Raw genomic sequence first — 13,973 nt, 5'->3', positions numbered from 1 at the left:
CCAGCCACCACTGACTACCACCGGACTAGTCCGGCCCGGCACCGGGTGTCCCATAGCCCTGGGGTGGGCGAGTCACTGTAAAAGTGTAAAGCCCGCTTTACACGCTGCAATGTATCTTACAATGTGTCGGCGAGGTCACGTCGTAAGTTACGCACATCCGGCATCGTAAGGTACATTGCAGGGTGTGACAGGTACGTGCGATTGCGATTGAACGTTAAAACGTTCATCGCATACACATCGTACCTTTCTCTAGAATTGCACGTCAGATTGTTCATCGTACCCGGGGTAGCACACATTGCAGTGTGTGACACCATGGGAACGATGAACAGATCTTACCTACGTCCTGCGGCTCCCGGCCCACAATGCGGAAGGAAGGAGGTGGGCGGGATGTTTACGTGCCGCTCAGCTCTGCCCCTCCGCTTCTATTGGCCGGCTGCCGCGTGACGTCAATGTAACGCTGAACGTCCCTCCCACTCCAGGAAGTGGACGTTCGCCGCCCACATCGAGGTCGAATGGAAGGTAAGTACGTGTTACGGGGGTTAATCGTTTGTGCGGCACGTTCAACAAATTGAACGTGCCACACATACGATGGGGGCGTTGCAAATCGCATACAATATCGTAGGCGAAATTGCAACGTGTAAAGCAGGCTTAAGGTAGATGCTGCTGTGGCACTTGAATGTTTACAGATGGGAATAACCCTTTCAGAAATAAAGAAAAAAAGTAGCAATCAACTTGTGAGGGACTCTAAAAGAATAATGCATTCTTTATGCAAGGACCTCTCAAAATAATCTGTGCAAAGTACCAATAAAAGTAGTTACTGTGCAGTCATCTGCGCTAAGCCCTTGTTGGCCCTGAACTCACCCTGACTAGTGTTTAGACTAACAAAACACTAGTCTCGATACTGCAATAAAACAATACGAGGTAGGCAAGACAAATGGGTAGGGAAAGACACAACAAATAGCACTCCTAAGTTTCTCCAGCAGCAAACTTCACAGCTACGACTGAAACGAACACGTCAGCTACTCCACAGACAGGCTCCTTCAAAGTGGTCAGTATAGAAGATCTATCACCGGCATGGAGTTAAGCCAGAAATGGGTAAATATAGCAGAAGGGAGTGATGAGATGCTGCAGCTGTGATTAAGGCTATGAATAATTTCAGACAGAAAGGAAAAGGTCCTGAACCCCATCAACATCAAATCCACTGTAAATCCACTCCAATACTCTGTGGACTCCACAGAGGACCGGAAAGCAATTAGGAGTTGAGACGTCCTGATCCCAGGTCCCATAGAGTAAATATGCGGATGCGACACACTCAAGATATCATCACAACACTGAACATATTAGCCACTCATTCACACCTAACAACGTGTATGTGGGCTGTCATTCTCGTAAGTTCAGATTCATGAGACTTCAGCAGCCAACAATAGTGGAGAATATTGATTCACATTTACACTATAACATGAGGCATGTGATTTAGTTGCTACTCTGCAAATGAAAACGAACATAAAATATAAACTGGTATACATGCCTGGTCATAAATTCCAGCAAGATTCTCCCGTCTTGCTTTCCAGAAATAAAGCTCTGATGATGGTCCTGGATTAAGCCCTTTCAAAAGTGGCTGTGCAGAATTTGTTTCAATGACATCTCGCACCTGATACGACCACTTTATCAGCATTGACTCAAATGCGTGGAGTGCTCCTCTCTCTAATACATTTTCTCTGAAAGAAATGCATGTCAAATATTGAGAGGATACAAGGCAAAAAAATATATATATTTTAATGGTGATTACTAAGAGTCAACTTTTCTTTGAACAATTATTTCTCAGCTATATATTTCCCCTTGTACTAGAGTCTCCTCTCACACTCCACCCACAATCATAACGACAGCTTAATTAAAGTTACTAGAGGAGACCAAGGTTGTGTCCACACATTATGGTGACATTTTTTATTTTTGACACAATCTAGGGGCATATACCTTGTTTTGTCAAGAGTTATCAAAACTACTGAAATACATTGCAGTTCTACTACAATTTGTTTGGGTGTGAAAAAAACTGCACTACAGTCACATTGTGTGAATGGAACTTTACTAAGGCTATGTGCGCACATTGCGCAAATACATGCAGTTACGCTGCGCTTTGTAGCGCAGCGTAACTGCATGCGTCCTGCGTCCCCTGCACAGTCTATGGAGATTGTGCAGGGGCCGTGCGCACGTGGCGTTTTAGAGCGCAGCGCTTCGGCTACTGCCGAAGCGCTGCGTAAAAAGAAGTGACATGTCACTTCTTGACATGTCACTTCTTTCCTGCGCTTTGCCGGCAGCTCCTGCTCTGTCTATGGCAGGAGCTGCAGGCAGAGCGCATGGAATCGGCTTCACTACGGACATTTTCTGCAGCGATTAGAAGCGCACATGTGCTCTTCAGATCGCTGCAGAAATTTCTGCAGTGAACTGTACGCAACGTGCGCACATAGCCTAAAGGCCACTTTACACACAGAGATAAATCTTTGGCAGATCTGTGGTTGTAGTGAAATTGTGGACAATCAGTGCCAGGTTTGTGGCTGTGTATAAATGGGACAATATGTCCATGATTTCACTGCAACCACAGATCGGCCAAAGATTTATCTCTGTGTGTGACAGGGCCTTTAGGCTTTAAATGTGCCACAATTCTATTTTAATTTGAGCCTTTGTTTTACTATGCAGCACACAGATTTAGTGTTTTAGACGCTTTGCCCAATTTATTAAAAAAAAAAAAAAAAAAAAAAAAAAAAAGAGTTGTATTAAACTAAATGGGGTTTGGCTAGCCGGAGAAGGAGCTGGCCTAAAATGCGACAATGTGCACCAAAAATGATTGCCATAAAAAAAGCAAACCAATAGATGGTATGCACAACTACATAAGCTAATTATGCAATACATTGTAACATCTGGCAGAGCCACAGGGATACATTTGGCAAGTTTATTCATTGTAGAAATTAGAATGAATTACTAAATCTTTTCCAATAAGTAAGGTTGGGATGGGTGATCGAGACTGTGAGCCTAAAGGGCCATTTACACGCTGGAACATCGCTAACGATATATCGTCGGGGTCACGGTGTTTGTGACGCACATCCGGGTTCGTTAGCGACATTGCAGCATGTAACACGTATGAGCGACCTTAAACGATCGCAAAAGAGGCAAAAATTGTTGGTCTGTGATACATCGTTCATTTACCAAAAATCGTTGTCTGGTCAGTAGCGATGTTGTTTGTCGTTCCTGCGGCAGCACAAATCGCTATGTGTGACACCGCAGGAACGAGGAACAACCTCGTACCTGCGGCCGCCCGCAATGAGGAAGGAAGGAGGTGGGCTGGATGTTCGTCCCGCTCATCTCCGCCCCTCCGCTTCTATTGGACGGCTGCCGTGTGGCGTCGTTGTGACGCCGCACAAACCGCCCCTTAGAAAGGAGGCGGTTCGCTGGGCACAGCGACGTCGCAGGGAAGGTAAGTCACGTGTGACGGATGTTAGCGATGTTGTGCGCCACAGGCAGCAATTTTCCCGTGACGCACAACAGACGGGGGAGGGTACGCTCGCTAGCGAGATCGCAGCGTGTAAAGCACCATTAAGTCGAGAAAGGGACTGATGGGAAAATAGATTGGGGCTATAGAAAACACAATACATAGGATACAGTTCATTAATTGGCTGCAGTGATAACAAACTTACTTGATCCAAAACGTACAGAAATCTGTGGGGTACCTGAGCAGCACTGGAAGGGAAGCAATGCGTCATTGATGGGGTGATTACACATTATTTTAAGGCATTCTCATTCTAGGGAGTTTTTTTTGTTTTTTGTTTTGTTTTGTTTTTTTAAAAAAAGCAGAGGTGAATTGAAGAACCCTTTTAATGATTGATGGGGATCTGATCTCAGGACAACCACCAATTCTGAGAATGAAAGAGCAGCAACTCCTAAAGCTGGTGTCACACACAGCGACAACGACGTCGCTGCTACGTCACCATTTTCTGTGATGTTGCAGCGACGTCCCGTCGCTGTCGCTGTGTGTGACATCCAGCAACGACCTGGCCCCTGCTGTGAGGTCGCCGGTCGTTGCTGAATGTCCAGCTTCATTTTTTGGTCATCACTCTCCCGCTGTGACACACACATCGCTGTGTGTGACAGCGAGAGAGCGACGAAATGAAGCGAGCAGGCAGCAGGAGCCGGCGTCTGGCAGCTGCGGTAAGCTGTAACCAGCGTAAACATCGGGTAACCAAGGGAAGACCTTTCCCTGGTTACCCGATATTTACCTTTGTTACCAGCCTCCGCTCTTGCTGCCAGTGCTGCCGGCTCCTGCTCTGTGCACATGTGGCTGCAGTACACATCAGGTAATTAACCCGATGTATACTGTAGCAAGGAGAGCAAGGAGCCAGCGCTAAGCAGTGCACGCGGCTCCCTGCTCTCTGCACTGTGACATGTAGCTGCAGCACACATCGGGTTAATTAACCCGATGTGTACTGTACCTAGGAGAGCAAGGAGCCAGCGCTAAGCGCGGCTCCCTGCTCTCTGCACATGTAGCACAGCGACGTTATGATCGCTGCTTCTGCTGTGTTTGACAGCTAAGCAGCGATCATAACAGCGACTTACAAGGTCGCTGTTACATCACCGAAAATGGTGACGTAACAGCGACGTCGTTGTCGCTGTCGCTTAGTGTGAACCCAGCTTAAGTTTTTTGTCCCCTTTTCAGTTTTTTCTCTGCCCGCAGGGGGTTTTCACCATTGAACTGCAGTTTAGCTAGTGAATGGAGCCAAATTAGTTCCCTGCAATGAATAGGATGTGTTGCTTAGGATGGGCGAGAGTCGAAGAGGTCCCAACAATCTTTAAGGGGTTATTCCTGCTCCATTTAGTTTTACATTGCAAAATGAGCAGGAAAGGGGCAGTCCATCTGCTCATACCTGCTGGAATGTGTGTGCAATCTGCAGGTAATGCACATGCGTCCTGCCAGTTATCAAGTGACATGATGTTATATCTCAATGTGGAAGTAGAAAAGGTCTAAGCTGTTATGTGATGCCATATCCTAGTCATCACTTGTGGAGAGGGAATTAACCCTATAAAGATATGTGCTACAAACCCTATTTTTTTTAGGTGGCTTCTACCAAGGAAATTGCCTGAGAAAATGCTCAACAGAATGAACATAAGTAATTAAATGTAAAAATTACTTGCTGTGTATATTATTAGGCTTTTGAACATCTTCAGTTTATAAAAAATGACAAGCAGGTAAAATAAGTGAGCTGACCATTCTTCAGGCATTTTCAGCTCCAAAGATGTGCTGTACTTTACAATACATGTCAATGATAAAGCTCAAAAAACATCCACGTCTATTGGAGCGTTTTGCCACAGTTTTTAATAAAGAAGCACTACCATCTATATATTTTTAACTAAATGTATATATACATACATGTATTGTAGTGTATTAATATACTCACCTACAGCTGCTCCCTCCGGTGACCAGTGCAGCTCTGCACATCTTCTCAGTGATGTCACCGCTCTTCAGACGTTCCGGGTCACCTTGCGCTCTGCGTGATCTGAAAGTGGCTTTTACAATGTAAAGTCTATGGAATGTCAGAACGAGGCTCTATAGACTTATATTGTATGAAACTTTTGGCTAACACAGAGCGTATAGTGAGCCGGTAATTCGCAAATGCAGCATCATCACTAAGCGAAGCAGAACGATGCTGGATCCCAGAGAGAGCAGTGGTAGGTGAGTACATTAATAGGTTCACACTACATTACATGCATTTATATATTACAATATATACATTACATGCATTTATTTTTTTTAAAAAAGGAGGTGCTTCTTTGAAAAAAAATATCTGGTGGTGGTTTCTTAAGGTTGACTACTACTTTGACACGGTTAGCCTATCCATAGGATAGGTCATCGATGTTTGATCTGCTAGGTTCTGACACGCCACACCCGCGCCAATCAGCCGATCTCGGTCCCTGTGACGGCAGCAGGTGGCCAGAAATGCTCAGTTCCAGCGCTGCTCTGTCTCCTGATAGCGGCCGCGGCCAGGTACTGCACATCTGCCTCCCATTCTAATCAATAGGAGATGGATGTGCAGTACCCGGCCGCGGCCACTATCAGAAGATGGAGCAGTTCCAGAATTGAGCAGTTCCGGCTGCTGCCAGGACCTAGATTAGCTAATTGGCGGGTGTGCGGCATGTCGGGCCTAGGCCGATCAAACATTGATGACCTATCCTAAGGAGAGGCCATCAATGTCAAAGTAGTGGACAATCCCTTTAAATTATTCAATGGAGTGAAAGAAAACAACACAAAAAAGATAGTGAGAGTAAAAAAAAAAAAAAAAAAAACAAAATCATAAAACCATGGGAAAAGCCACCAAAAAATCTGCTGGTGGCCAAAACTGTAGGAAAAGACACTCAGAAAATCAATGAACAAAAGATGCTTCAGGGAAAAAAATGGCAGAGTTTGCTTAAGTGTCTTCTGCTTGAAAAATTGGCAAGTTCACCCAAGTTAAAAAAAAAAAAATAACGACTGCACGTACCCCAAGACTTGCTGGGGTTACATGCTCTCATATCTCTGAATAGGATGTATATCCTGTGAATGCTGAAGCGTAATTCATCCTTTGTACTCCACCCCCCTTTTTTGGAGTGATATCTTCAGAAATTAATATTTCTGTGAATACTGCTGTGGCATCTGAGCCACGGGAGGTCCAAAGTGGAGACGCTATATAGAAACATACCGTAGCATTCATGCAATGAGTGGCATACAGACAGACACCATGAAGGTAATGTCTTGCATCCCTGTGATACTGTGAAAATACCGCTTATTGTCTAGTAAGAAATAGACTTATTAAGTTGTCAATAGTGTGAATGCATTTTCTTACTTTTTTATTGTACCAAGTTGGTTAGATCCACTAGTTGCTAATTTGGTAGGAAGAGGTAAGATGGTTCTTCCAGACAGCAGTCCTTTCACTATCAGGATTTTATTCTTCAGAGACTCCACATGAAGCTCCATATCTTGCGAAATGACGTTAGGCAAAGACTTGGAACTCTTCGTATTAGAGAGCACAGGCATCAAGACCTGAGGAATAGCCGACATAATTAGAAAAAAGGCAGTTTCTTCAGAAAAAGTACATTCAGTTCACAAAGAAAGACATTCATGTTTCTTTTTTTGTAGTCCAGAGTTGTTCTGTGCAGGATAATTAGTGCAGAGAGGACTTTGTGGTGAAGTACCAGGTGCCAGCGCTACCTTTCAGGGTTTCATCTAAAATGCTCATTAAAATGCTGAATAGCTTCCGCTGAATATGATGCACCCGGTGGCTCTTGTGTGCTCCTTATAGGGGGATGTGGCCGAAAGTAAAAGTGAAATGTTAGCAAGGAACAGGCAGAGCAGGTGAACCACAAAACAGGATTCCAATGTATCGGCTGACAAAATCTGACAATAATGCGCTGCCTTACATATCCATAATGTCCAATATATTCCTCTGTACAAAGCGCAGTTATCTAGTCTTTGATAATACTTCCAATACTTGACCAGTCTGCAGTGCTATTCTTGCCATTCAGACATTTAAAGTGCTATCCCATGGATCATTGATATGGCAGAAAATCATAAGACTAGCTGTTGTAAAATATACAGTATATACGGTATATATTTCAGCATTATTGTTTCCATGTGTACCTGTGACGCCCTGGGCAAGCCAGGGGTCACAGGTCATTGCACCAACACACCCTACACCCCAGTTAGGCACATCAAAGCTAACCAAAATCCTTGTTGCCTTCCTCCAGAGGCTGATGTTCACACCAGGGGGTGGGCCAGGCGGTTGGCTCCGCCCACCGAGGAGGACACAGCTCTGGAGGCGGGAAAACCCAGCAGTTGAGCCCAGGCAGGGCTAGAGTGAAGTTGAGTTTAGGAGGTGAAAGTGAAAGGAAGTGAAGTGGAAGTGGTAAAGGAGGAGTAGGAGAAGTGGAAGAAAGGTGAAAAGTGACAGAAAGAAAGCCTGAAGAGAGAGTCCAGCTGTGTGCAGGACAGGGTCAGCAAGGTCAGCAACGGCGGTGACTGTCTGGAGGGGGACCGTTTGGAGGTTCCTGGAAGGACCGCGGACGGGTAGTGGCCCGGCGGTCTGGAGCAGTGTACCAAAGGACAGTCAGCACCAGGGCAGGGGCCTCTCGGACCCCGGCAAGGCTAGGAGTCGACATAATTTGCCAAATCCGTCAGTGAAGGGGACGCAGATCCCCCAACAACCAAGTCCCGATTGAAGGCAACAGCCCAACCATTACAGTAGAAACACCGCCACCGCCAGGGCACCAGTTTCTCAGGGCCAGCGCCTGCGGGCAAAGAGTAGAGCTCCTCCGGTCCAGCTTGAAGCCGGGGAGCGGGTTACCGGTGGGAACCCATCGTTACCAACACAGAAACAAAGGTGCAAGGAAAAGGGACATCACCGTCACCTACTGGGAGAGCAAGTGCAGCCGTCCGTGGGAACCGTCTTTCCAGCCGTGTGGTTTACCGTAAAACTGTGTCAACGTCTCAGGCTGAGTGAGTACCACAGTGCCGCAAGGCACAGCGCTGCCCCCGTGTCCCTGCGCCCACCAGGCCCTGCATCTCCCATCTCATCACCGGGCCCCGGGATCACCAACCCCTACCCACGGAGGGGCAACACAACAACTAGCTGCTCCCCCACCATCACTTCCGGGATCCCCACACCGAGCAGCGGTGGTGAAATCACCACAACCGTGGGTGGCGTCACGGACAATAAACAATCCCCACACCCAACAACCCCCTTTCACTCACGGGCGAGGAGTGCCGCTCGAGAACCCCCGGGATCCGGCCCACCGCTCGAGCCACCACTGAGCAGCAGCCGCCGGACCCGAGCAGAAGGGGTGAGCGCTGTGTGCTGACACCCTCCTCCCCGCCCGCGACAACTTGGCGTCACGAACAGGATCTTACCGCTCTGCCGTCTGGTAGAGGTGCGCCTTGTTACCGCCGGAGGTATCCGGCAGGAAAATTTCAGAAGCCGCCATCTTTGGCGCGAAAAGTTCCCGCTCGAGCGTCTTCTCGAGTAGCAGAGGCGCGAAGGCCAAAACCCCGCCCTGGGAGAGGAGGGGCCGAAAAGAGCTAAGGGGGACGGAAACAAGATGTCTGCGCCCGACGGAGCCGCTGGAGGAGCGGCGGTCGCAGCCGCAGTGGCACCCGCGGATGGGAATGGGCCTGCCCCGGCCCCAGTCGCGCTAGCGGGAGGTGCCGCGGCCCCCGCACTCGCTCAGGTGATGCCGTTCTCCTTGCCCTATGCGCCCGGAGCTACCTGGCTACCGCAGTATGACGGGAAACCTGACGCTTTACAGGTCTTCCGGAAAAAGCTTAACCCGTTGCTAGAACTGTACCCCCTGACCGATAAGCAACGGGCGGCAGTAGTGCTGGGCCAGTTAACCGGCGCAGCGGAGCAGGAGGCAGAGACCTGGGCCGAGTGGGACCGGCTTTCTGTGGCCACCATCTTTGAGAAGCTACAGACTGCCTTTGAGACCCGGACTGAGGCTGAGCTGAGGATGCAGTTTTACCAGTGCCGGCAACGGTCTGCGGATAGCATTCGGGACTATGCTTTACGTCTGCAAACCGCCCTCCGCACGCTAAAGCGGGTGAACCCCATCAATGAGGCGGATAGCAATAAGATGTTAGTGGAGCAATTCGTGCAGGGAATGAAGTCCCCCGAGGATCGCAAACAACTCCGGCTGTGGGCCCTAGAACACCCTGATGTGGACTTTGCTGTGTTAAAGGAACGGGCTATTAGGGCACTACAGCCCCCAGCTTCGGAAGTCCTGGAGCCAGCCCCGTGGCCCGTCGAGACGGCCCCCGTTGTGGTGGCTCCCGCCCCACCGACCTCTTCAATATCTGCAGCCCCAAGCAGCACCGTGGAGGAGCTGGCAGCTCAGGTCCGTCGCATGGACGGAGACCTCGCCAAGATCCTTGCTGCACTCCAACCTCTGACCCGATCTCAGCCTCCCGCACAAATACAGCTTGCTGACAGGCCCGAGGACGTCCCCTGGATGCAGCGGAGAAGCACTAATATGCCGCGGAGCAGACCTCCAACCTGCTACAAGTGCCGTAAGCCTGGTCACTACTTCCGACAGTGCCCGTTAAACGAGCAACCCCTGGGGCCCCGGGCCAATCCTCAGGAGTAGAACATCGTGGCCCCCCGGACTGGCGAGACCGATATATCGGGGCCCGACCCATCATCCCCGTGGCTGTGGACGGTATACCGGTGATGGCTCTCTTGGACACTGGATCACAGGTAACCACCATACCATACACGTTGTATCAGCGGTATTGGGGAACGGACGAACTGGCACCCCCAGATACTAGTATAACACTGATTGCTGCCAATGGACTTCCATTGACCCAAGTGGGGTATAAACAAGTGGCTATGACAGTGGGGCAAGCTGAACTACAACATCAGGGTATGATTGTGATCATGAATGAACCCAGTGATCATAACCCGAAGATAGTGCTAGGAACCAATGTGATGGAGCACTGTATGACTGATGTGTTGACCCTATTACAACAGCTGGCCGCCACAGCAGCAGGAAGCCGGCAGAGAGCTGTGCAGCGTGAGATCCGGGCTCTGATGTACCACCAGCATGTAAGCTCAACAGGAGGGGAGATTGGTGGAGTGAGAGTAATGGATGTAGCTCCGTTGACTGTGCCCCCTAGGAGTGAGATGATGATTTGGTGTAGGGCAGCGGTAGGGCCGCAGGGGCGTGATTACCCGGCCATGATGGAGCCCATACCCTCTGAGCATTGGCCCACTGTAATGGCCGCCCGAGGGGTGGTGGATGTGAAGAAAGGGAGAGTGCCTGTGAGGGTGTTGAACTGTGGAGAGGAAGAAGTCAGGCTTCCCCGGTATACCACCATTGCCAAGCTGCTCACCCTGGACCCCCACACTATCCATGAAGCCAGTCCATCAGCACTCCCACCTACCACTAGCACTTCCCCGCCCCAAGGGGAGACAAAGGAGTGGCACCAACAGCTACATGTAGGCACTGATGATACCCCTACACATCACAGGGCAGGGGTATACAGGGTGGTGCAGGAGTACGAACAGGTTTTCAGTAAGCATCCCCTAGACTTTGGGCAGATCAAAGGGGTCCAACACCACATCCCCACCGGTGAACATCCTCCTATCAAAGAGAGGTATAGACCTATTCCCCCTGCACATTACCAGTGTGCCAAAGATATGTTGAGGAATATGAAGGAGGCAGGGGTTATTCGGGACAGCTGTAGTCCCTGGGCCGCTCCGTTGGTACTGGTCAAGAAGAAGGATGGTACCATGCGGATGTGTGTGGACTACCAGAAGATTAATCAAATAACCCATAAAGATGCCTACCCACTGCCTCGTATCGAAGAGTCTTTGGCTGCACTGAGAACTGCAAACTACTTCTCTACCCTTGATCTCACCAGCGGGTGCTGGCAAGTGGCCGTGGCCCCAGAAGACCGGGAGAAGACCGCCTTCACCACCCCGATGGGCCTCTGCGAATTCAATAGTATGCCGTTCGGGCTGTGCAATGCCCCAGGAACCTTCCAACGGCTGATGGAGTGCTGTCTGGGACATCTAAACTTCGAGACCGTCCTGTTGTACTTGGATGATGTGATTGTTTATTCCCAGACGTATGAAGCCCATCTGGAGCACCTGGCCGAGGTGTTCGCGTCCCTTGCCAAGTATGGGATGAAATTGAAGCCCTCTAAGTGTCACCTGCTGAAACCCAGAGTGCAGTACCTAGGGCACATGGTGAGTGCAGACGGTGTAGCCCCCGACCCTGAGAAGATTACTGCCATCCAGAGCTGGCCGAGCCAACCACAGTGAGGGAAGTAAGGCAGTTTCTGGGCCTGGTGGGGTACTACAGGCGCTTTATAAAGGGGTACACGAAGATGGCTGCCCCCATGCAAGATCTCCTCGTGGGACAGACCAAAGGTGGTAGACCCATTGGAGCCCCACTGGTGTGGGAGGACAAGCATGAGGAATCCTTTTGCCAGCTGAAGGCGGCCTTGACCGGAGAAGAGGTCCTGGCGTACCCTGATTATGGGCGCCCGTTCATCCTCCACACAGACGCCAGTAACGTGGGACTAGGAGCAGTCCTATCCCAGGTCCAGGATGGAAAGGAGAAGGTGATTGCCTATGCTAGCCGAAAACTCCGGCCGACTGAAAGGAACCCTGAGAACTACAGCTCCTTCAAGCTCGAGCTCCTGGCGTTGGTATGGGCTATCACGGAGCGGTTCCGCCACTACTTGGCTGCAGCAAAATTCACCGCGTTCACGGACAACAATCCGTTGACTCACCTGGACACGGCCAAGTTGGGCACGCTGGAGCAGCGGTGGGTAGCCCGGCTAGCCAACTATGATTTCACCATAAAGTACCGAGCCGGTCGTGTCAACATAAATGCTGATGCACTCTCCCGAATGCCCCATTTGTCAGAAGAGGGGTGCGAGGATGACGACCTCGAGGAGATCGAGTTGCCTGCGTTTCACCAGCCGCCTACTGAGAGGGTACAAGTACATCAGCAACGGGTGGATCTGGACCCACGGCCCAGTCAAGAGTGGCAGGAAGCTCAGGACCAGGCGCCGGCTGTTCGCCTCATCAAGACTCTGGTGGAACAGGGTGCTGTGGGAATAGACCCTGCCGCTCCAGCCGAAGCCCAACGCTTGTGGAAGGAACGGAAACGGCTTTACCTACACCAAGGGAGGCTGTACCGTGAGCTGATCAACCCGAAGACCCATGAGAAAATCTGCCAGTTGGTCGTTCCTCAAGCTGACGTGGCTACTGTCCTGCGGGCATACCATGATGGTGCTGGGCACTTCGGGTGGAAGAAGCTGGAGATGCTGTTGAGGGAGCGGTTCTATTGGAGTGGGATGCGTGAATCGGTGGAAGCCTGGTGCCGAGAGTGTGGTCCTTGTACGCTGAGGAGAAAGGACGAGACTAGCCAGAGGGCGCCCCTACACCCAATAGTCACCCATCAGCCGCTGGAGCTGGTCGCCCTAGACCATGTCAAGCTCACCCCCAGCCGAAGTGGGTACACCTAAGCATTGACCATTGTAGAGCACTACTCAAGATTTATGGTGGTAGTCCCCGTTAAGGACCTAACTGGTCGAACTGCTGCTCGAGCGTTCCAGGCTTATTTTTGCCGACCCCATGGATACCCAGAAAAGGTGCTGACTTACCAAGGCCCGGCCTTTGAAGCAGAGGTGTTCCACGAGTTCTGCCAGTTGTACGGCTGCAAGAAGATCCGGACCACTCCTTACCACGCCCAGACCAACGGCATGTGTGAGAAAATGAACCACTTGGTCCTGGGGCTCCTCAAGACGCTACCACTGGAAGAACGTAACCTGTGGCCGGAAAAGTTACCCGACTTGGTCGACATGTACAATAATATCCCGTCTAGCTCGACGAAGTGCACCCCAGCGTATCTGATGAGGGCTCGGCCTGGCCGCCTGCCGGTGGATCTGGAGATGGGGTTGGAGGCCCCAGAAGTGCTCCCTTCGACAGCGGAGTGGGAAAGTCAGAGGAGAGCACAATACCGGCAAATCCAGAAGTACGTGGAGAAAAACCTCAGTCGAAGTCGAGAACAGCAGGAGCACCGGTTCAACCAGAAGGCGTCCGCGGCTCCTTTCCAGCCAGGAGATGTGGTGTTGAAACGGAAGAGGAAGACCCACAAGCTGGATGACCAGTGGGAACAAGTTCCTTACGTCATACAACCCACAGAATGGGGAGATGGGAAGGCCTACCAGATCAGTCGTGACCAAGGGGGCACTCTGGCCACAGTTTCCCGGGACCATCTAAAAAGGTGCCCACCAGCATTGAGGGCAATGACTGAAGTACCGGTTCCTCCACCAGCAGAGAAGGCAGGAGAGGTAATCCACACTGTAATGGGTGACTTCCCAGCAAACTGGCCTACACAGAATGGCGCGGTGATTCTTCCAGTGATACTGTTCCCACAACCCGTGGATG

At 50.3% G+C, this 13,973-nt stretch overlaps 1 protein-coding gene across 1 annotated transcript in view; it reads right to left on the bottom strand.

Annotated features, from left to right (window-relative positions):
• Positions 1 to 13,973, bottom strand: part of DNAH11 (dynein axonemal heavy chain 11) — a 498,772-nt gene that overhangs the window by 450,357 nt on the left and 34,442 nt on the right. Inside the window, exons 3-4 of the mRNA XM_075315388.1 lie at positions 6,867 to 7,063; positions 1,529 to 1,718 (exon numbers count right to left, since the gene is read on the bottom strand). Coding sequence (XP_075171503.1) covers positions 1,529 to 1,718; positions 6,867 to 7,063 — 387 coding nt within the window. The remainder of the gene's footprint in view (positions 1 to 1,528; positions 1,719 to 6,866; positions 7,064 to 13,973) is intronic.

The sequence above is a fragment of the Anomaloglossus baeobatrachus genome, chromosome 6 (assembly GCF_048569485.1).
Source record: "Anomaloglossus baeobatrachus isolate aAnoBae1 chromosome 6, aAnoBae1.hap1, whole genome shotgun sequence".
Classification (NCBI taxonomy): Eukaryota; Metazoa; Chordata; class Amphibia; order Anura; family Aromobatidae; genus Anomaloglossus; species Anomaloglossus baeobatrachus.
The sequence above is the reverse complement of the archived record's forward strand: the minus strand, read 5'-3'. Positions and strand labels throughout refer to the sequence as shown.